Source organism: Aspergillus undulatus, assembly GCF_047715775.1.
Source record: "Aspergillus undulatus strain CBS 261.88 unplaced genomic scaffold BDV17scaffold_14, whole genome shotgun sequence".
In the NCBI taxonomy this organism is placed as follows: domain Eukaryota; kingdom Fungi; phylum Ascomycota; class Eurotiomycetes; order Eurotiales; family Aspergillaceae; genus Aspergillus; species Aspergillus undulatus.
Genome location: NW_027396618.1, coordinates 306,077 through 326,008, shown reverse-complemented (window position 1 = coordinate 326,008; position 19,932 = coordinate 306,077). Strand labels below are relative to the sequence as shown.

At 51.6% G+C, this 19,932-nt stretch overlaps 8 protein-coding genes across 8 annotated transcripts; 3 read left to right on the top strand and 5 right to left on the bottom strand.

The window, feature by feature from the left end:
- Positions 1-906: 906 nt before the first annotated feature.
- Positions 907-4,592, bottom strand: BDV17DRAFT_40330 (uncharacterized protein). The gene has a single exon (XM_073764487.1). It carries the CDS (start codon positions 3,960-3,962, stop codon positions 1,335-1,337), a length of 2,628 nt encoding a protein of 875 aa, XP_073617361.1. The 5' UTR covers positions 3,963-4,592; the 3' UTR covers positions 907-1,334.
- A 1-nt stretch (position 4,593) lies between these two features.
- On the bottom strand, positions 4,594-7,451 carry BDV17DRAFT_40365 (arrestin (or S-antigen), N-terminal domain protein). The gene is made up of 5 exons (XM_073764489.1): positions 6,915-7,451; positions 6,743-6,859; positions 6,479-6,691; positions 5,843-6,412; positions 4,594-5,791 (listed from the first exon to the last, which is right to left on the bottom strand). The coding sequence occupies exons 1-5, from the start codon at positions 7,128-7,130 to the stop codon at positions 5,042-5,044; spliced, it is 1,866 nt and encodes a 621-aa protein (XP_073617360.1). The 5' UTR covers positions 7,131-7,451; the 3' UTR covers positions 4,594-5,041.
- On the bottom strand, positions 7,452-9,327 carry BDV17DRAFT_258905 (triglyceride lipase). Its single transcript, XM_073757385.1, has 8 exons — positions 9,103-9,327; positions 8,808-9,048; positions 8,749-8,758; positions 8,508-8,637; positions 8,323-8,452; positions 8,040-8,276; positions 7,935-7,969; positions 7,452-7,873 (listed from the first exon to the last, which is right to left on the bottom strand). The coding sequence occupies exons 1-8, from the start codon at positions 9,314-9,316 to the stop codon at positions 7,848-7,850; spliced, it is 1,023 nt and encodes a 340-aa protein (XP_073617359.1). The 5' UTR covers positions 9,317-9,327; the 3' UTR covers positions 7,452-7,847.
- Positions 9,328-9,673: 346 nt separating this feature from the next.
- BDV17DRAFT_258880 (uncharacterized protein) lies at positions 9,674-10,555 on the bottom strand. Its single transcript, XM_073757382.1, has 6 exons — positions 10,440-10,555; positions 10,339-10,377; positions 10,247-10,280; positions 10,179-10,187; positions 10,023-10,123; positions 9,674-9,938 (listed from the first exon to the last, which is right to left on the bottom strand). Exons 1-6 carry the CDS (start codon positions 10,440-10,442, stop codon positions 9,765-9,767), a joined length of 360 nt encoding a protein of 119 aa, XP_073617358.1. The 5' UTR covers positions 10,443-10,555; the 3' UTR covers positions 9,674-9,764.
- A 177-nt stretch (positions 10,556-10,732) lies between these two features.
- On the top strand, positions 10,733-11,068 carry BDV17DRAFT_289751 (protein PET117; the record flags this gene model as incomplete). Its single annotated transcript, XM_073761727.1, has 2 exons — positions 10,733-10,828; positions 10,889-11,068. The coding sequence occupies 2 exons, from the start codon at positions 10,733-10,735 to the stop codon at positions 11,066-11,068; spliced, it is 276 nt and encodes a 91-aa protein (XP_073617357.1).
- Positions 11,069-12,011: 943 nt separating this feature from the next.
- Positions 12,012-14,113, top strand: BDV17DRAFT_40159 (indoleamine 2,3-dioxygenase family protein). Its single transcript, XM_073764485.1, has 5 exons — positions 12,012-12,741; positions 12,800-13,113; positions 13,175-13,335; positions 13,404-13,706; positions 13,786-14,113. Exons 1-5 carry the CDS (start codon positions 12,251-12,253, stop codon positions 13,987-13,989), a joined length of 1,473 nt encoding a protein of 490 aa, XP_073617356.1. The 5' UTR covers positions 12,012-12,250; the 3' UTR covers positions 13,990-14,113.
- BDV17DRAFT_40212 (Leucine Rich Repeat domain protein) lies at positions 13,996-16,109 on the bottom strand. The gene is made up of 4 exons (XM_073764486.1): positions 15,850-16,109; positions 15,693-15,803; positions 15,516-15,640; positions 13,996-15,471 (listed from the first exon to the last, which is right to left on the bottom strand). The coding sequence occupies exons 1-4, from the start codon at positions 15,991-15,993 to the stop codon at positions 14,238-14,240; spliced, it is 1,614 nt and encodes a 537-aa protein (XP_073617355.1). The 5' UTR covers positions 15,994-16,109; the 3' UTR covers positions 13,996-14,237.
- A 407-nt stretch (positions 16,110-16,516) lies between these two features.
- On the top strand, positions 16,517-19,691 carry BDV17DRAFT_280765 (uncharacterized protein; the record flags this gene model as incomplete). The annotated part of the gene is made up of 5 exons (XM_073759935.1): positions 16,517-16,699; positions 16,755-16,835; positions 16,914-18,080; positions 18,138-18,328; positions 18,575-19,691. The coding sequence occupies 5 exons, from the start codon at positions 16,517-16,519 to the stop codon at positions 19,689-19,691; spliced, it is 2,739 nt and encodes a 912-aa protein (XP_073617354.1).
- Between the last annotated feature and the right edge of the window lie 241 nt (positions 19,692-19,932).

Below are 19,932 nucleotides of genomic sequence, written 5' to 3'. Positions count from 1 at the left end.
AATAATCCATGCTGTTGTCAATGCGTCATTGCAGCGCATCTGGACAACAACATTATCAATTCCGGATCTCGATGGATGACGACATTGTTGTGCAGCTTCCCGGAGCTCTCCACCAATCAGCAGAGCCTCTTTTCTAAGAATGCTATAACGTACTTTTGCTTTACTCCGTATGTCCTTTGACAGGAAAAGAAAGGGTATGGTATATTCAGTAATAAAATGTACATGGTAGTGATACATGGTATCAGAACTTCGACATCCGTCTTCGCCTCCGTCTTGGTGGGCTGATGCTCACTTCTCTGCAAAGTCCGGATCCCCCTACTCCCGGCCTGCGAAGACGACTGTCTAGTCTGTCGTCGCGTCGGATTGTTCTTCTGCACCCACCCTGACCCCCTCGGTAGGCGATGGGTCTTCGCGAAATCCTCATCGCTTCCGCCAGGCGACACTGGAGGGCTTGATTGGGTCAAATCAACAAACTGCATCTGAGAAGCTGGCGGAGACGGATCACGCGGTTCTGGCAGGACGCTATCTGGAACATGTTAACAAATGAAGTTTCTTGCTCCTGCTGCGAGGGCGACGGAGACTTGTGCTTTTCGGAATGGCTCGGCGAAGAAACGTCCACCTTTGTGGCCTTCGGGGACGATCTCCTCGAAGATAATCGTATGATCGGTCTCGCTGCGTCTTCATACTATTGCGCTGTCGACGCTCCTCGTAGGCTTTGTCGATTGCGTAGAATGGATTGGGAACAGTCGGCGACCCCGGTCCAGAAATTGGCTCAACGGGACTCCTCTTCCTTTCGCTTTGCGGAGAGGACAAGTTCTGGCTGAGAAAATTCATTGATTTATTGTAAGACCCCACACTGACAGGGCTGCTGATGGTTTGGAGGTTGCCGGTCAAACCGGTATCTTGAAGGTCGTGACTGGCGGCATTGGGTGGACTGCTAGAAGATAGCACATCGTCATCCTCGCCATGTGAAGCTTGCCCCTGTTCACCATCATGGGTTTTCTCAGCAGGGAAATCGGCTGGTGGAGGACTTGGAGCTGAGTTTGAGTGTTCAAACCTTCAAATCGAGGCGAGCGAACAGGGCTGTTTTCGTGGGGTACGGGATCAGAAGTGGTATCATTAGGTGGTGTTGGTGGTAGGCTAGAGATCTCGGCGAGCCGGCTGTCCTCGTGCTCATGCTCATTGCTCGAGGCTGAGACTTCGATCGCTTGACTGGGCTTTTGCGCAAGTTGCTCGTCGTCCGCAGAAAAGCTTGGTCGGGTAAGCGCCAGACGATCGAGGAATACAAAGGGAGGTTAATTTACTGACTTGCTGGCGTTACCCTCGTCTCCAGCTTATGCAGTTTTTGCAGCAGGCGCAGCGCGGAGCAACTTCGATTCGTACAGATCGTCAAATGGCACTTCACGTAATCCATCGTCTACCTCGTCGTCGTCGTCCAAGCCGGGCATCTCGAATCCGCTGTATTGGAATGGGCCCTCTTCAGCGTCCGCATTCTTCGGCTGCTTTCGGTACGGCTTTGTAAGTTGAATGTTGAGGATGTTATCGTCAAAGACCTCGCTGACGACTGCAACACGGTATTCAGACACCGTTGGTTCCCAATTCGTGGCTTTCGATACATCGAGCTGTTTGAAAGCGAAAACTAAACCCGGCTTCAGGTCATTTACAGCCAGGTCCGGGAGTGTACTCGCATCTTCTGGAAGGTCCGGAAGATCATCCTCAGTGTCTGCAGCCGTTTTGGTCGTCTCATCGCTTTCGTCTTTGTTGTCAGTCTCAGCCTGGATTTCCTCCGCATCGTCGTAATTGGGCTGAACGTCCTCATCAACATAGAATTCTTCATTGCCATAAGCCTCCTCATCGTAGACCTGGAGCTGCGGCCTTCTCTTTCTCTTCTTATTGCGTCCATTGCGTCGCCGTATTTCCCCGCCAGCTTCCGGATCCCAATGTTGATGAAAAGGGAACGGTGGAGTGCTCAATTCGATGTCGTCGTAGACGCATTCGGTAGCTCTAAGTAGCAACTTCTCGCTCCAGTCCACCTCAGGCTCGCTTTCATGAGCTTCAGCAGGAATCTCTTCTACCTTTGCAGCTGTGCTCTCTCGGGCCTTCCCAGCCAGCTTCTTCCGAGTGGCCTCTTCTTCCTCCTTCGACCGCGGCGTTCTCACGCCTAGAGAGCCGAAAAGAAGCCGCCGGGTGCTGGCGACGTCTAGGGAACGACGCTTCAAGGGTTCAGGCGTTGGTTCTTCATTTTTCTCATTGGCAGTTTCGTACTGGGTTTCGTCGAGGTCTTCGGGTAGCTGCGACACCTCTGCTACAGAGCTCGGACTTACGTTTTCCTTCTCAGACAAAAGAGAAACGTCGACCCCTCCGGACTCCAAACTACGAAGCAGCTGCTGACGTTTCGCCTCAAAATCCTCTTGTTCCTGCTTTTTATTACTGGCACGTCTTTCGGGAAGATAGGAGAACCCGTTCTTGGATTCGTACTCTCGGAGAGCATCGAAATCTGCATTTTCTTCAAGGAAACCCAACTGTTTCAGCTTGGTAAGTCTTCGCCGCATTTTGGTCCGTTGATTCGATTTTCTTGTCCTCTCCGAGCCTGCCCCAGGAGGATTAGCGTCGTGAATGGGCTTTTGTACCACCTTGACAGGGACTTCTTCCTGCTCAGACTCGGACTCGGACTCGGACTCTGATACAGAGCTGCCCGAAGAAGAATCTTCGTCTGAATCAGAGGCGGACTCGGATTCAGACGCGACCTTGGTTTCTGAATCAGACTCTTCGGAAAATGACTCTTGATCGATTGACTCCGACGCACTAGAGTCGCTGCCAGAGCTTTCGCTATCGCTTTCGCTCGAGACAAAGTCCTCATCTTCCTCCGAGGTTGATCCCGCCCTGGGCCCTGACGTCTCGTGCTTTGCTGTCGGTAGATCCTGCTTCTTTTTTTGGAATGTGACACTCTTTCTCCGCAAAGAGTCCCCCCCAGACGGTCTTTCAGTAGACCTCTGCGAAAGAGAGCTTTTTCTTGGCGCCGGCTGGAGAATGCTCGGTCTTGAGCGCAAAGAATACCCACGAGAAGGCGCCCTCGCACTAGGCTTTTGCGGCTCAGGCAGCCCCGACATATCCATATCCTTTTTGAGATCCTGTAACTCTTGGCTGAGCTCTCCGGCATCGGCATCGTAAACATCGTTCTCACTTTCCGAAGCTTCGCTGGTTTTGTCGATATGATGCCGAATGACCGTCCCATCACCGTCCTCGTTCGGTTCATGATAGTCCTCGTAAGCATCCTGATAGGCGTCCTCGTATTCGTCCTCAACCCCCTGTGCAGATACACTCTCTGGTTTCAATAAAGAGAGCTCCTTCCCAGTACCGATATGCTGAGGCGCCGGAGCCCAATCCGTATCTTCCTCCTCGTAAGCGCTCCGACTGCCCCAAAGCGCAAGAGCGGTGCGCCTCTTCTTCCTCGGCGGAATCATGATAGCAGGTCTGGACGACGTCGGCCTCTTCAAGAACGGCTTGCCAAAGGGAACTCCATCAATGAGATGCTTGCCATCATTGGAGATCTGATGCCGGCCGGAGATCCGCCTTGCTTTCAGATCTGACATCTGCAGAGCACGAATCAAGACTTCATCCCCATCCCTCAGTATCCCCTCAATCTCCATAAAGTGTAGACATTCTGAGCCCCCAACTTCAACGGCGTAGTCTTCCAGCCCCCACTGTCCGCTCGACTCATCTTCGAACAGTCGCGGTTCTGTCTCGAGCGGGATGACCTCGTTCACATCCTCCAGTAGCTGCGCAATAGTATACCCGCCATTTGAATATAATGCATTCGGCATACGCGACGAGGTAACAGCAGATGAGGTAGCAGGCAGCTTCGGCGAGGGACTAGGGCCCAGGAGCGACGACGGTGACGTAGTCCAGAGAATGCGCGCCACGGGCAAACCGTGACGCTGGATGGTGAGGTGGAGCCGCATGACTGTAATGCTGCGCTTCTGCAGCTCCAGCTGTACTTAGCGAAAGGTGATCCGTTCGTAATTGAGAAACAGGCAATTCGGCGCAAAAACCAGGGTTTATTATCGGTGTTAGTAGTCGCGCGGGTATCGACGGCCGGTGAAGAAGGCGAAGAGAGCAGGTGAACGCCGAGACCAAAAATGCAACGGCAAAAGCTGGATTGCTGAGGAATCGCAAGGCTCGCTAAGAACTGAAAGCAGCACACATGGTGGCGGGATGTGGAGGAGATGAGCACCGGGCACGAGGAGAAGATCTGAGATGAACTCTTCGAGCGGAGGAGCGCCGTTCTTGCTCTTTCTCTTTCACCGCTCGCGTCTGGTTTGTTTTGATCGGCGCCCGCCTGAGGCACCCAACCCTGAGGCACCCACTTACAACTATACCTTACTCTTCCGGTCCTAGTTGAAGCTTTTCGCGTTCTTTGTGGGAGGTCATGTTTCTTTTTCTTGCTTTTCCGGTGCGGGATTTCTTCATTTTGAGGCTCAAGTGGAGGTGGATTGTTGACGTGGTCAAGCTTTGGGGTCATGGTCTGACAATTCGAACAATATATTTTGGCGCAGGAACCGATCGATGTTGTGGATAACTCGTGAAGAAAGCCCTAGGAAAACGTATCATCTCTGAGGTTTCCAATCTCAAGTCTACAGTACTATCCAGTTATCAGAGACAATAATCATCACCATTACACAACAACAGAGCGGAAGTCCGCTTGATCTGTAGGCCGTCAATAGTTCGTGCCGAAGATCCTGTACCGACCAACCAGCAATGATGGGGATGTTGTACAGAGTGAGAAGAGCACGTATGAAAGAGAATCAGCCTTTAGCCTTGGAGTAGGTTGTCATCCACCCTTTCGAACAAATAATGATGGAGGAGATGTATTATCGTTTCATCCAATTAAAACAGGTACTGGTATCGCAGAACATGTAAAAATAATAGCAATGCTTAGAAACCCCAACCCCTTGTATGCATTTTAGGAATGATTTGTGCTCCGATAAGCTGACCATGGGTCTACCTCATATAAAGCGGAAGGTGATTCGTGAGATTGAACTCACTGCGCCGGCGGAGGGTTACTCGACTGCGAGTTAGTTCGACTAGGACTCGGCACCGGCTTCCTGGTCGGAACTCCGAGGTTCATTCGTCGCGATGGTGTCCGCGTCTGTTGTGCCTGCTCGTGAGCCGGCCGTGGTTGTGAGCCCTCAGCTACCAGCTGGTACTGCGGAGGGCTGTCTACCCTGTCATCCATCAGGAGCGGGGCCTTGTGGATTTTGAGCACGCTCTGCTGCCGGGCGACAGGAGAGCCCAGTGGTGAGCCAGAGCGAGATTCGGGAGGTGATGAAGGGAGCATGTCGAAGGATTCGGAAGATGAATTCGCTCCTTGGTTGCTGTAAAATGCGTCGCCGGGCGATTTAGGACCGTCTCCAACTGAAGGTTTCGTATCAGCTCCGGTTCGGGGTTCAACGGGAGATCTATTATAGGAGGCATCTGGTGGGTAATACTCGCGACGAGGGCCTTCCAAAGGGCTGAGTGTCTCAGCCATAGCGTCCTCATAACTAGGAGGTGCTTCGTCATGGAGTTCGTCTGGGTTGATGGGGGGAGGGGCCGCAGTTGGCCTTGGAGGCATTGGAGGTCGCTCTGTGTCCTCTTCTTGCGGCCAGCTTGGGGTTTGAGTGGGAGGCTTGGGCTTCGTCTCCGTTTTGGTCTCTGTTTTTGCAGCCATCGCATCCAACAATGCGGGGGGAGGGGTGATTCCAGAGTACACTCGGACGGGTACCCTTAATGGAATAACAATGAGCTGTGACTGTTGCTGAAAGTTAGCTATATTCCTCCAGACCAAAGACGCCTCACGTACCTTGAGCTTCCCTGCCGTACCATGAGCCAAGCCGACTCGTACCTCAAGCTCGTAACCCCTGGAGATATTGCAAGTTTGGAAAGATGGCGCAACAGATGGTGGTAGAGGCAAGCGGTTCCACATATTCGGATCGAGTGCCCATTCGGTACCGGCCGGGTCACCACCTCTCCCAAGAGGTATTCCCATGTTGCTGCGGCTGAAAATTACCCAGGAGCCAGTTTCTGTTCGCTTCAGATCTTGGGCTTGGATATGAGTATGGGATATCAATTCGATCTGCAGCATCTGCAAGAACACCGTCTCGAATGATTCAGACAATTTGCTGACTAGAATGCGCATCGGAATGGGTTCGTTGCAGGTGAGAATAGATGGGTTTTGCAATCGGAGATCAGCAGAGACTCGAAGAGCTCCTGCGGAAAGGTCCTTGAGTTGGGATTTAGAACTTTTGTGAAACAGGCTCTTGGGCGACGGTGTCGGGCCATTCGCAAATTGGTGCTGCCGTCTCGCATAAGCTTCTTCCTTGCGGTTGCCAGTGCGTGGCGGCTCGATGGGAAGAAAAGTCAAGTTGGTAATCTAAACGAGTATTAGCTGGCCGCTACATCATAGCCAGAGCCCTGGTTGCAGAGCAAGAACACTTACTGCTCTTAGGTTTTCTTTGTAGAACTGCGGACGAACAACGGTGGCTTTGATATAATACTTGATATCAGCCATTCCCGGAAAGCCAGATAGGGACGGCGGCAAAGTCCGCTTCACATGTTGATTTGCCTGTTTAGCCATCTCGACTTTGAGGCCGGAAATGTTGAGATTGGTGAGCATGCTGTTGTGCAGATTACATGAGTTGTTGAAGGGAAACTAGACAAGATCAGTCTTAAAATCCATTGAAATAGATGCGTATGCGCTCACCTTGAACTCGAACTTGTACTCATATCTGCCTGGGGCAAATGTCCAAGCAGTAGTAGGATTTGATTGATTGCTGACCAACGCAGAGTCAGGAAAGAGGTCCGTCACTTTATACAGAAGCTGCACAAAACAATGAACATACATTATTCTCAAATAATATCAAGTAAAGACATACCTTGTGCACTTCAAGCTCCGTGCGCTTCTTCTCAGAGTGCTCATTATGTGGGTATCGAGGCCCGGCCAGGCGGGTGCGACTCTCGGCCTCTAATTTAACCTGGATACCAGCTACTGAGGCCTCAGATTGTAGCTGGAGAACAACCTTGCCAGTGAGAAAGTCAAGGTTTGTGAAATGGTTTTGCGGCCGGTCCAGGTAGATGGCCACAGACGACATGGCGAGCTCAGGTTACTCGCGGGGAGAGAAGTCAATGGCCAGTGCGTCGATGCTCGTTCAGTGGACGCCACACCGCAGTCGACCCTGGTCGTTTTGCAAAAGCTCCGGGTATTCTACGACGGCCTGTCTGGGACAAACGGAAAAGAAATCCAGAATGAAAAGAACTGCAATTCAAAAAGAACTACAGAGGATACAGCGGAAGCGAGAAATGACGTTAAGGCTGAGGAACAGGAAGGTCGGCCGTGGGGCACTAGAAGCGCTGGGCTCGGCGGGCTCGGATCGGGCGTTTGACGAACAGCAACGACGAACAGAAGGAGCGAGTTGGACCCGTCAACTATTTCTTCATATCTTGAAAGTGTTCTTCATAATTGATATACAATTCAAACATATCTCCTATCTGGCTGCCTTCCAGCATCTCCAATCATGACCCTGCAATGGAAGCTAAGCCACTCTGGGTGCGTCCATCAAGGAGCGTGCACCGCCACGCTCGTTCCCTCTCGTTCGACCAGTCAACCCACCAGGAACTACTTAAATTGCAGGACCATGGGACATGAGCGAATCGAAAAAGGCGGATGATCATGGCCAAATGCATGCCGTTGGCGCGCCGACTTCCGGATTGTGCATAGCCGCCAGACACCCTGGTAGGGCTCCCTAGGCACCAAAATTCCCCAGCCTCCGAGACTCCGAGTGAGAAAAAAAAGCTCCATCCAGACCCTGCTATAGACCCTCCTTGGCAAGCATGTCTAAACAATATTCAGCTTGGCTTGCTCGAATGCATTATGACGCAAACGATTTGACACGTACCTGCGATGTCCAAGTAGAACGCAACGGCATTGAAGCTTAGAGGGGGGCCAAAATTAGCATGACAACTGCTATCCGTGGAGTTGATTCAAGGTCGGCAGTACGCACTTCGGTTTCTGTCCAGTGATCTCGCCAGCAAGCCACTTGAGGCGGTTACTCCAATTGATGAGGTCTAGATGACTCACGCCCATGAGAGTCCCCTTGTAGCCCTTGTCCCCTCCCCACCTACTGCTCGCGACACTAACTAGTCCATCATTGTATCCTTCAATTTGTTGGAGAAGACGGTGGGATAGACGAAAGACTGACCAGAGCCTTGGCTCCATTACCGCCCCATAGGAGAAGTAGCTGCGACATCAGCCTTATGAAAGCGGGTCCATGGTCGAATACATACCGAACGTCCTCGATGTCCGGCGTGCTAGGATTGAATTCTTTCTCCATATATTCCCGTGTCAATTGAGCAAACGCCCCGCTCTCGATCTTTACCTGTTCAAGAAGATAATAAAGCTGGGCCAAGCGGTCGTCTAAGAAAAAAATTAGTCAAAAATGGATTTTTCAGCAAACACGCGAGAAACGCACTGCCTATCTGGCCAAGGACATAGTCTGCAACTGCAGATCCTCTGTGCGGCGTGGCGATAGTCGTCAAGGACAAGACCTTGAAGTCCTTGGGTTTCAGATGCGTGATCATATATCGAGAATCAAGCCCCCTTCATATAGATCAATACATGCCAGAAGGCTTGACGCGAGCTCGTGGATATCTCACCCCTGCAGATTCCGTGAGCAAACCGATCTTTCTCATGAAGATACCATAACAGCCTACCATGCTATGACTGCGCCAGGTTAGATAGTGAACCGAAAGAAAAGAGACCATGGACGTACGCCACTATATTGACATCCTTCCCCGGCGCAGCAGACGCGATGGTCTTAGCTAGTACTTCAGCGCGCATTTCGATCGACGCTGACGGAGGCACAGTTGCAGTATGGACCTCAACGCCTTTCATCGACAGCGCTTCCTTAATCCCGCGCCAGTACTGAACACCAGGTAGAAGGGGTCCAGCAAACCGTAGCTCCGCGAATCCCATCAGTCCATGGGCGAGGATCACGGGATGCTTTGGTGTATCTGTTCAGTTGTTAATGATTTGATCTATCAAGGGAAGCCCCTGACAAGACTGACCATAATGGTCGCGAATGGCCGCATACTCATCTCTAATTACCTTGCCGATATCGTCGGGACGGGGTTCTGGAGCGGCGTATGAATTGGTCCGCCGCGATGTGCCGAATTGTCGTATTGAGCAGCTTGGACAAACATGTGGATTTTGGAACGAGAGCTGCCGGATTCTGGCGGCTCTGAGACACCACACCGCAGAGGCGCCAGGGGCGATTCGCATAGTTTATGAATGACAGTGGGAACTAAGAAGTAGAGTCCATGGACGAAGCCGATCTCGAACGCAATAATGCGCGGTGACGCAATGGGTGCCTGAGGCTGAAAACTAAAGCGCAAGGAATCTGTCGCAGCATGTGAAGGCGTCTCGACCATGGTCCATCTAGAACAATCTTTGTTCCAATTTTGATAGCTGTGCGCTGGAGAAGCCAGATCGAGTGACATATAGACCTGACGGGATGTCTATATACGTGCTGAGTATACCTTGGACCTTAACTCAGTCGCGAGTATACAGCTTCGTAGCTTTTCAGAGGCCCTTCATACTGGGACGAAAGGAAGAACGGTCATAATATAATACACCGAATTCAATGTAAATAATATAAATTGGCTCTAAAGCAATAAAAAGAAATCGAATATGCACATAAGGCCGACGGAACCAACTCGTATCATGACTTCTATGCCTTGACGACGATCTTCGCGGAGGGCTCGGGCTTCACGTCGGTCAAGGCATGAAGCAGCTTCTCGACGACCTTCGGGCCCTTGTCCTTTCCAGCCTTCTTGATTGCGTCGAGCTTCACCTCAGCTTCCTTGTTCGCCTCCTCCTCAGCCTTCTTATATCCACTCGAGTGCTAATGAATATTGTCAGCACTTTAATCCGTAGGACGACAGCACCATATCTTATCGTGGAAGTAATCAGGCTTGGAAGAGCGTACCTCAGCTTCGAACTTCTTGAATTCCTCCTCCTTCTGTTTCCTGTATTCTTCAATTTCCTTCTGCGCCTCCGCCTTTGCGTCCCTTATCCGCTTTGTACGGTCTGGAAAACGAAGTTAACGAGGGTCATGATACGGAGTCGAAGTTAGGGTTTATACATTCTCTGGCTAAATCATGCGACACGTCAGCATATATGCAATGGGTGACTATTGAGGAAGTGACGCACCTTGCTGAACAATCTTCTGAGCCTCCCTCTCGGCCTTGGTATTATCTGTCAGTTCCGTACATCCTCGAGCGTAGCACCTTCGCAAAACTTACATCGAGCAGGGTCTGAATGCCTGCGGAATTCTGGGCGGACTATGAGACAGTTAGCATATTTCGTTCTCCTGACTTCGTGGCAAACTCAATCGGAAACTGACCATTTCGACGGATAGGCAAGCTCAGATATCAGGAAGCTGACCGTATAGCGGAAAGTGTATGAGATCGCAACGGAATGAACACAAGTGTGGGGAGTGAAGCTCGAGTTGCGGCGTCAAGCTGGATCTCCGCAATGCGGATGACCCTCTTTGGGCGGTCGGAAATTCTGCCGCAACTTACCGCCATCACGATAGTCTCGAACCACCTGGACGCCTTTTCCAGCGACCATCTTAGGCCATTTCAATCAACAGTCTCTCGTTCTTTTTACAGCCTGGTGCTATACTAGTCCTGAATTATGTCGCGAGCATCCAAACTTACATTAGCCGGCACCGGCCTGGTCACTGCGGGAATCGTCTACTTCGTCCACTGGTCGCAAGAACAGGAAAAAGCGGTACGTTTGGGGCTTATTTGCTTTGTATGTGATCTGGACCTGACTCGGAGCATCTCATAGTCCATGCATCAAGGTGTCATACGTGACATGGAGAAACAGCGCATTCAATTAGAGCGAAAGGCCGAGTTTGAGATGCAGAAGGCCCTTGAAGAGGAATACCTGAAGCTCCAGAAAGTTTCTCCGAGTATAGATGGGCAGACACCGGGTGGAGGACCGACAACCTCAAATCAAGGGTCATGACATACCCGGTTATAGAGATGTTACTGGTGAGTTGAGCTCTGTACGCCGATGGAAACATTATGCTAACAGTTAGTCAATCAGTAACATACTTGTATAATAGACATGACGTGTACATTATCTACGACCAAGAGGCTACATACTCTAAACAACGCTGCTCATATGGAATATCCAACACCCGGCAACCGAAGGCGCGCCATTGGTGGCAATCGGCGATCTGCATCACGTGTTAGTATAAGTGCAAGCTGGGATAGTATTGGCTAAAGACCATAGCCAAAGAAGATGGACAACAGTGTTGCACCTATTTACTTTTATCTTCTGGAAAGCAATAACTTGATGCTGAATCAGCGTTGCTGGTGGGTAATCAAACTGATATCCCTGGTAAGATCAGCAATGTGTTGTGGGACGTCCCATGGTACATGCTTGAGGTCTTTCACAGAGGATGGGTTCAGTATAAACTGGACAATAAGGCTTTGAATGTGACTAGATTCAGGCCACGCACAAGTTGTACGGGAAACCGATAACTTGGCAAAGGCCGGCTATCACCGGAGGCCGGGAGAATTCCGGCCTACTCCAATAATGATGTGTATGTGGCAATCTCTGATGGGGACGCTGCTCTTGTTTGCTCCATCCAGGTCCCTTCTACCTGCTTCTACATGGGTCGAACACCTACCCCACGCGCTAATGCTACTGCCGTCATTACTACCACGGTGTAGATGGTCAATTTGGAGAGGAACTGGCTGGAATACACATCACGTGACCGTATACAGCCCTACCGGTGCCAAGCTTTTGTATAGATGCCATGGCATAGCGGAGCATAGAGGAAGCATAGGGGAGGCGGAGGGATGGTCAATATCAACTGTTTAGGTGCGTAGGAGGGAGCTCAGTGTGCATCTGCACCATTATCACGGTCTAATCTCGCTTGCAAGAGTGTTCATTTTCTCTTTCGTAATAAACCCTCTGAGGCCGGAATTGATACCGGCCTCATGCCTTATATAAGGAGTGCTTGTTCTCCTGCCAAACCCCTCATTCTCTTATCTTTCCTCAACCGCGAGAAAGCCTAGATCTCCCTCTTCCTCAACTTTCCATCCACCCCTCAGGTCGTCCTGCCCGAAGGCACTTTTTCATCACACCTCATCGCCTTCACCTTTCCTTTCCATTTATATTCCTCCCTCAAACATCACAATGTCTCCTGCCAGAGTCATCTCCAAGCCTACAACCACCCTGGAGACTTTCCCTCATATTCATGATGACCCTGCTACCCTGCCTCATGCCTTGGACCCTTTCACTGTCACCACATCCACTGGCTTCCTACCTTACATGACCTCCCCCACTACCCTCCCAGATGCTTTCAAGCCTCTGATGTCCCTCCTCGATCGCCTTCCTGTCGCCAAAGGTGATGGAAAACCCGGCCTTCTTGCTACCTATGAGCTGGGTCCAGCTGTGGAAGACCTCCCAGACCTGACCGACGAGATTGATAAGCTCGTTACAGCCGATGGAGCATTAGACCTCTTCTCCATCATGGCTGTCTTTCGCGATTACTCCTTCGTCGCCTCTTCCTACCTCCTTGAGCCTTGCTGGAAGAGCTGGTGCACTGATCCTGAGAATGGCTACGGCCTCGGTCGGGATGTGCTGCCCAAAGCTATTGCCAGGCCTCTATATCGCTGTGGGCAAATGTAAGCTATCCGTCTTCATGGGTTTGTAGACTGCTAACACAAACTCAACACTCTTTAGCCTGGACATTCCTCCTTTTATGTCATATGCAGCGTCCTACGCACTGTTCAACTACACCCTCGCCGACCCATCCAAAGGCCTCGTTTATTCTAACCTTCGCCTTGTCCGGGCCTTCGAGCGTGGTCTTGACCCTCGCAGCTCAGAAGCGGGGTTCATCCTTACCCACATTGACATGGTGAAAGACACACCTGGCCTTATCAGCGGTGCTCTCCAGGTCATCGACACCCTTCAGCAGGGTGGCTCCCGAGCTAATGTCAATGATGGATTTCGGGCAATCTTAGCTTCGATGGAGAAGATTGAAGCTGGCATGGAAGGTATGTTATCCTCAAGCCTAACCAGCCATAAAAACTATGAAGCTAACGGATAATCTCCTAGATATGTGGTCCAACTCCAAGCCCTCCGAGTACCTCTCCTTCCGCGTCTTCATCTTTGGTATCACATCCCAGTCCATGTTCCCAAACGGCGTGGTATACGATGGCTGCGAAGACAACAAACCGCTCTTCTTCCGCGGCGAGAGCGGCGCAAATGACAGCATTGTACGTCACCCTCCCAATTCAAGACCCCAAAGCCACCCTCGCCTACCAAGCTAAGCCAAGGAAACCAGATCCCCCTCCTAGACCACCTCCTCCAAATCCCCATGCCCAACACCCCCCTGACAAAGATCCTCCACGAGTTCCGCGCCTATAGACCCCTCCCGCACAGGAATTTCCTAACACACATCCGCGACAAGGCAGAGGAGCTGGGCGTGCGTGAATTTGCGCTCCAGGATACCGAGACCGCTATCCTCTTCCTCCGCACCCTGAACCATGTCCGCAGCTTTCGCTGGCGACACTGGCTCTTTGCGCGGGAGTATATTATTCGACGCACACCGCATCCGACTGCCACTGGGGGGAGTCCGATTGTTACTGTGAGTTTTGTTTGTTGTTGTTGTTGTTTATGTTTGGTTCTTTTGTAATTGTGGTTATGGTTTCTAACGAGGACGACAGTGGCTCCCGAATCAACTATCCGCTGTCATGGATATGATGATCTCCATCTATGAGAGTGTCCTTGCACCATGCAAGGCCCAAGCGACGGAGGGGTACGACGGTGCTCGTCAGAAACAGGTTGAGCCTATGATGGAGCTTGTTAGAGATCAGAAGGAGAAGCTGGCGAAGGAGGTCGAGAAGTGGTGTAAGGAAAGAGGGGTTTAAACAAGTGCGTTTCCGGTGGTGGTGGGCCGATCACTACTACTGCATGGCATCATTATTTTCGTCCATGTCCTAGTCATTTTATCGAGATTGCTTCTTTTCTAGAAGGCATTTAGGTAGCCAATACAATAGCACTATCGCATTGCGCCCCAGGATCAAAAATGTAGATGACGCCTAAAAGGGTACTGGCAACCTTCCTAGTCCGACCATGGTCCATATTGCTGCGAATCAATTTCCAAACATTTCTCAAATCAAGTGATAACAACCAGTCCCTTCGACCGCCCATACTCGACGGCATCAGATGAAACCTCCTCACATCCCTTAACATATACACACTCCACACTAGCCTTCCCCTCATCCGCCCGTGCATCCGCAAGCCTCTTAATCGCAACGCCCGTTATAGGGGTATAAGACACGTTGAGGACCTTCAGGGTGGGCATCGCCTCAATTAGTCCGGCCACAGTAGAGTCGTCAGCAGCGTTTAGATGGGCGACATTGAGCGTTGACAACGACAACATGCAGGCGACCATCCCGTGAAAAACAGGAAATAAGTTGGCCTGCTCAGCTGCAACCCGGAAGCAACCATCAATGTGTAATACGTCCAAGGGGGCCTTTGCTATTTCGATGAAAGTAAAAAGTGTAAGGTGGTTCACCCATGGGACATCGCTGAGGATGAGGGTCGTTAGTTTGGGGAGATTGAGAGGCGCCGGGGTTCCTTCCTCGTCGTGTGCAATGCCGAAGGGAGTGGGACCAGGTGATGCGCCGCCGCGGATACGCAGATACTCGAGGGAAGACGGTAGGGCGAAATGGTCGGGAACAAATATGCCAGTTATGTCTAGTTTTAGGAGATGCGGAAAGTCCGCTGGGTTAAAAGAGGGCGGGTAGGGGACGAAGATTTGAGGATTCGAGTGAAGGCAGATTTCGGTGAGGTTCGAGAGTGCGAATGGTGTTGACTCGATTGGGCGGGGAATGTAGAGGGCTGAAATGTAGTTTGCGCCAGCCTCAGGCTCGGTCGTACCGAGGGTGATGCTTTTCAAATTTGGGAGAGACGAGGGCCAATTGGTATCAGAGGTGCGTGTTGATTTGGTGGTTTTGTGGATTTCGATGCGTTGGAGGTTGGGGAGGCTGGAGAGGAGTCTGATGATTGTGGCTTGGGGGACCGTTGTCTCTGCGGAGACCAAGAGGACTTCGAGTTTCTTACAGCCCTTGAAGAGTTCAAAAATGCGGTCATGTGGGCAGGGAGTTAGGATTTCTAGATGTTGGAGATTCGGACACCGGCTGATGTAATCCAGGACTTTGGGAACGGAGGCTTTGGTGAGATTCGTCACAATGGCTTGTGTCAGCATGGCTTTTGAGCGCCGAATATATGCTAGCACAGCGGACCAATGAATCTTGCTGCGTGCCCTAGAGAGATCTAGGTGCAGCCATAGGTGGTGCGTGGATGAGAGGAACCTATCCCAGCCTTTAGAGACCCGTAGGATAGCCCTGTTCAGGTCAGAGAAGGGAGAAGAGCGGCGTTGATCACTTACACAATCTCTTTGAAATCAAAGTGGTCCAACACCATCGTTGCTATTTCCAGCGGGAATACATTGAATGGGTCATAGCATTTGGATACTAACTTGTCGTGAAGCTTCGCGTGCATTTGCTCCGCAACCTGCGCAATTAGCTGAGATTCTAGCAGGGGCTACAGGGAAAGAGAAACAAACCTGACGCCGTGGGTTATCCTTTGCCAGAGACTTCAGCGCGTATGCATAGACTTCAAGAGCCTTCTCAGGCTTTCCATCCAACAGCAGTGCTTTGGCACCGCGCAGGTATCCCTATGACAGATTAGCACGGGGCAAGAAGGCTGCCGGACTATCCTACCCGCTCATCTTTCTTATCCTGCTTAATCATTTGCCGTGCATCCTTCAAAGCCTGATCGAATCGCAGGAGCTTCGTGTATGTTGCTGCTCGATTGTCATAAACGGAGAGCGCATCTACATCAGGACACCTAAGTGCCTGAGGCATCAAGTTAGATGGACTTCTCAACTGGACGCGATAGCAGCCAGAGGGTTGCCTATGGAGGTCAAAAGTGGATTACCTCCGTAAAGGCGCTTATAGCAGCCTCCCAATTGCCCTGGCCATAGAGATTCTGGCCTTGCCGTTGGAGCAGCGCGGCTTCTCCTACAGATGGTCAGCGCTACTGGGGTTATACATCTGAAAACGCGATGAAATACCTCGAAATCCCATTCTCAGCCATCCACACTAGTCGGAGTCACAGTCAACACTATGGAGATCATTGTCCTGATGACGGATGAGATCTCCTCAGACGATTGTGGTCAACCTGGCAACGGGCGCCACTGAACGGGCGGGGAGCGGCACTGTTGGTTTGCGTCGCCGGCCCAACACGCTTCGGTGTTTACATTCTTCCCCTTTCGGACTTTGCGATACGACGGATTTTATTCTCCAACAAAACCTCATCCGAGGACGCTCACCTCGGTCTTATTACTACTTTACTAACTCAGGCTGCTTGCAGGACAAGCACGTCGTCATGGAGCCGCAGGGAGATCTGCAGGCTGCTTCTACCTACATCAATAATGTCTTATTTGCCCGGGGCCTGGTGAAGAGTGGGCGACCGATTGATTTTGCGAATCCGGAGAATGAGGACGGCGGGGTGGCGAACACTATGGCGAGAATCATCAACTTGGTCAACGATCTGGTCCTGAGACGCGATGTGAGTGTCACTTTGCGCATTGTCAAAGCCGGCGCGTCCGACTGACTATTCAAAGCGTGAAGCAGAGCACCGAGAGAACCTAGCCACGACGATCCGAACGCTTCGAACAGAAGACTCTCACAAGACTGTCGAAATTGTACGTGCGATGGAAATTTCACTTGACAAGTGATTTCGAGGGCAGCACTAAGATTTGCAGGAAAAACTCCAAACGAAGAAATCGGAACTATCGCGATCGCTGGCGCTGGCCGAGGCCCAAGAACGAGCGTTCAGAGCCAACATGTCGAGTGCGGAGGCAACGATCCGAGGGTTGAAAGACCAGGTTCAGCGCATGAAGACCACCGTGCAACAAGTCCGATCACAGTGTGCCAACGATATCCGCAAGCGAGACCTCGAGCTACAGAAACTGAAGGCACACCTGGCGGACCGGCAACGAGGGAAGCGTGATGGGTTAGGCGTGACGACAATCAACATCAACCCAGCTGCTAGCCAATCGCGTCCAAGATACCTCTCAGGGGGTGAGGGTGTGCATGATCCGGGATACAGCCTGAAGGAGGAAACGAACGAGTTCCTTACGCAACTATGCCAGCAGCTTAGTGACGAGAACGATTCCCTCATCTCTCTTGCGCGGAACACCGTTTTCACACTGAAGGAATTACAGGGTTTGTCGGAAGAAGAGTCGGCCGCTGAGAACTGGTACTCGCATGCAGCTAGCCAGCGGTCTATGCACGGTGGCCCTGCTGTGACGAACCTACCTGCCTCATGTGAGGAACTCTCTGGTGAGATGGATCAGGTGCTGGAGCATCTGCGAACGCTACTCACCAACCCGTCATTTGTACCCTTGGAAGAGGTCGAAATGCGTGATGGAGAAATCAAACGACTTCGTGAGGGCTGGGAGAAGATGGAAAGCCGATGGAGACAAGCAGTGACTATGATGGACGGTTGGCATAAGCGGATTGCGCATGGAGGAGGCTCTGTTCGGGCAGAAGAGCTTCGCATGGGTTTGAAGCTAGATATTAATGTCGACACAAGACACTCTCGAGTAAAGGACGGTGATGTAGCCATGCACTCGCCAATTTTCGAAGATCAGGAAGATGAAGAGATTGAGGAAGAGAAAGAGATGGCAGAGGAAGCGTCGGCTAGCCAGGAGTCCACCCAAGAGGAAGAACCCCAGTCAAACCCGAGTCGAGCTCTTAAAGAGCGGACAGACAATACCGCATCAGCGCAGCCGCCGCAGAAAGGGGTAGCTTTCTCCGTGAAAGACAGCAAACGCCCGGCGAAGCGACAAGAAGAGGACGACATGATGCCGATAAAAGCCCACCAGTCTGATGCGGTAACGCGCCGGCCGTCAAGGAAACGAGTTGAGCCTAAAGGGCCACGTCCGGTGAGTTCACCTGAGAAGTATGGTCCTGAGTCGAATCAAACTAACGTCTGCGAACAGGCGCCCACTCGGATGAGCGTGCCCGAGAAACTAGCGGCGGCCGAAAGCGCGGCTCGCGCAGCTGAATTAGCTCGTCGAGAGCAAGAGAGTCGAAAGAGAAGTCGTGGAGGTAAAGTGGCGCGAAAGAAGACAGGAGATCGGCGAAGGAGTACGTTGACGAGCGATGAGCTGGGGGGGTTGATGGGGATGAAGTAGCTGCATTCTATACCCATTTTCGTTCTTCATGTTTAATATTCTTCTGGCCATGGTCAATACTTGTCTGAATAGCCCCATCCTGGTATACTACTAGTACGATAATGAACGTCACGGCATGAAACTCCGCAACCTCGGCAAAGTCTTCGGCTTTCCAACCATACTTAACTTTAATCTTCGCACCTGAGACTTTTCACCTCCCAAACACTAACCACAAAGGTTACAGCTACAAAATTACTTATTAGAGAGCTCAAAATGCCCAACACCGACACATTCACAGGCTGGGTCGCGCACGACCCCAAAACCCCCCTAACCCACGAACAATTCACCCCCAAACCCTTCGAAGAAACCGACATCGAAGTCCAAATCTCCCACTGCGGTATCTGCGGCACAGACATCCATACTATCCGGTCGGGCTGGGCCCCCTCAGACTACCCCTGCGTCGTGGGCCACGAGATCATCGGGGTCACAACCCGCGTCGGCTCTCAAGCAAATAGCACCAAGCCCAGTGACGCCCATAAGATCAAAATAGGTGACCGCGTCGGCATAGGCGCACAATGCTCTTCCTGCCTAAAGCCAGACTGCGAGGCCTGCGTCGACGGGGAAGAATCGTACTGTCCAAAGATGGTGGCTACATATAACTCCCGGTTCCCCGACAAAAACAGGAGCAAAGCGTACGGCGGATACGCGAACCGATGGCGCGGGCCGGGACATTTCGCTTTTCGGATCCCGGATGCGTTAGACAGTGCGCAGGCCGCGCCGCTGCTATGTGGTGGTGTTACGGTTTATGCGCCATTGAAGAGATTCGGTGCGGGCAGGGGAAGACGGGTGGGCATTGTGGGCATTGGAGGGTTAGGCCACATGGGCCTACTCTTTGCGAGGGCGATGGGGGCGGACTCTGTCGTTGCGATTTCGCGGTCCAGTACAAAGAAGGATGATGCGATTAACGGTCTAGGCGCGGATAGATTCATTGCCACAGGGGAAGACAAGAATTGGGCTCGAACGCACGCCAGAACGCTCGATATAATTATCTGCACTGTCTCCGGCGAGAACATGCCGCTTGCTGGGTACTTGCGGCTGCTTAAGCGGAACGGCGTCTTCGTACAGGTCGGGGCGCCTGAGGAGCCGTTACCTGCGCTGCGTGCGTTCTCGCTTATTCAGAAGGGGGTCAAGGTTACGGGGTCGAGTATTGGATCTACGCAGGATATAAGGAATATGCTGCAGCTTGCTGCAGAGAGGGGGGTACGGCCTTGGATACAGGTCAGGGGGATAGAGGAGGTTAATCAGGCGTTGGCGGATATGCATGAGGGGAAGGCGAGGTATCGGTATGTTATGGAGAACCGGAAGACGGGGAAGTTGTGATTGGTGCAATACTATATGAATTCATTTAGAAGGTTACTGCTGTATGGCTCGACGTATCTAGTTATAGAAACTTGGAACTGTTGCCTGTCGCGGGCCCGGGCGATGCAGGCATCCGGTAACACCAGCGCCAGTAGAAGTGCGCGGGAATGGGAGTACTTGCTACAGATACAACTATACAGATCACAAGGCAAAGTAGTTAGGAGATACGACACGTTTTCCATTTTTGGGGTGTTAGGTAACA

What these genes read in the sequence shown, in the direction of transcription:
- BDV17DRAFT_258880 (XM_073757382.1), bottom strand. An exon ending in GCATTCAGACCCTGCTCGAT is followed by an intron (nt 10,281 to 10,338) that starts GTAAGTTTTGCG and finishes GATAATACCAAG; the next exon opens with GCCGAGAGGGAGGCTCAGAA. An exon ending in TCAAGAAGTTCGAAGCTGAG is followed by an intron (nt 9,939 to 10,022) that starts GTACGCTCTTCC and finishes AATATTCATTAG; the next exon opens with CACTCGAGTGGATATAAGAA.
- BDV17DRAFT_40365 (XM_073764489.1), bottom strand. Translation starts at nt 7,130, where the DNA reads ATGTCGTCTGTGGCCATCTACCTGGACCGGCCGCAAAACCATTTCACA. An exon ending in CGGAGCTTGAAGTGCACAAG is followed by an intron (nt 6,860 to 6,914) that starts GTATGTCTTTAC and finishes TGTTTTGTGCAG; the next exon opens with CTTCTGTATAAAGTGACGGA. An exon ending in GTACGGCAGGGAAGCTCAAG is followed by an intron (nt 5,792 to 5,842) that starts GTACGTGAGGCG and finishes TTTCAGCAACAG; the next exon opens with TCACAGCTCATTGTTATTCC.
- BDV17DRAFT_40159 (XM_073764485.1), top strand. Translation starts at nt 12,251, where the DNA reads ATGTCTCCTGCCAGAGTCATCTCCAAGCCTACAACCACCCTGGAGACT. An exon ending in GATTGAAGCTGGCATGGAAG is followed by an intron (nt 13,114 to 13,174) that starts GTATGTTATCCT and finishes ATAATCTCCTAG; the next exon opens with ATATGTGGTCCAACTCCAAG. An exon ending in GCGGCGCAAATGACAGCATT is followed by an intron (nt 13,336 to 13,403) that starts GTACGTCACCCT and finishes CAAGGAAACCAG; the next exon opens with ATCCCCCTCCTAGACCACCT.
- BDV17DRAFT_40330 (XM_073764487.1), bottom strand. Translation starts at nt 3,962, where the DNA reads ATGCGGCTCCACCTCACCATCCAGCGTCACGGTTTGCCCGTGGCGCGC.
- BDV17DRAFT_258905 (XM_073757385.1), bottom strand. Translation starts at nt 9,316, where the DNA reads ATGCGAATCGCCCCTGGCGCCTCTGCGGTGTGGTGTCTCAGAGCCGCC. An exon ending in CCGGACATCGAGGACGTTCG is followed by an intron (nt 8,277 to 8,322) that starts GTATGTATTCGA and finishes CTGATGTCGCAG; the next exon opens with CTACTTCTCCTATGGGGCGG. An exon ending in GTTCTACTTGGACATCGCAG is followed by an intron (nt 7,874 to 7,934) that starts GTACGTGTCAAA and finishes AATATTGTTTAG; the next exon opens with ACATGCTTGCCAAGGAGGGT.
- BDV17DRAFT_40212 (XM_073764486.1), bottom strand. Translation starts at nt 15,993, where the DNA reads ATGCCTCAGGCACTTAGGTGTCCTGATGTAGATGCGCTCTCCGTTTAT. An exon ending in AGGATAAGAAAGATGAGCGG is followed by an intron (nt 15,804 to 15,849) that starts GTAGGATAGTCC and finishes AATCTGTCATAG; the next exon opens with GGATACCTGCGCGGTGCCAA. An exon ending in AGGATAACCCACGGCGTCAG is followed by an intron (nt 15,641 to 15,692) that starts GTTTGTTTCTCT and finishes CTAATTGCGCAG; the next exon opens with GTTGCGGAGCAAATGCACGC.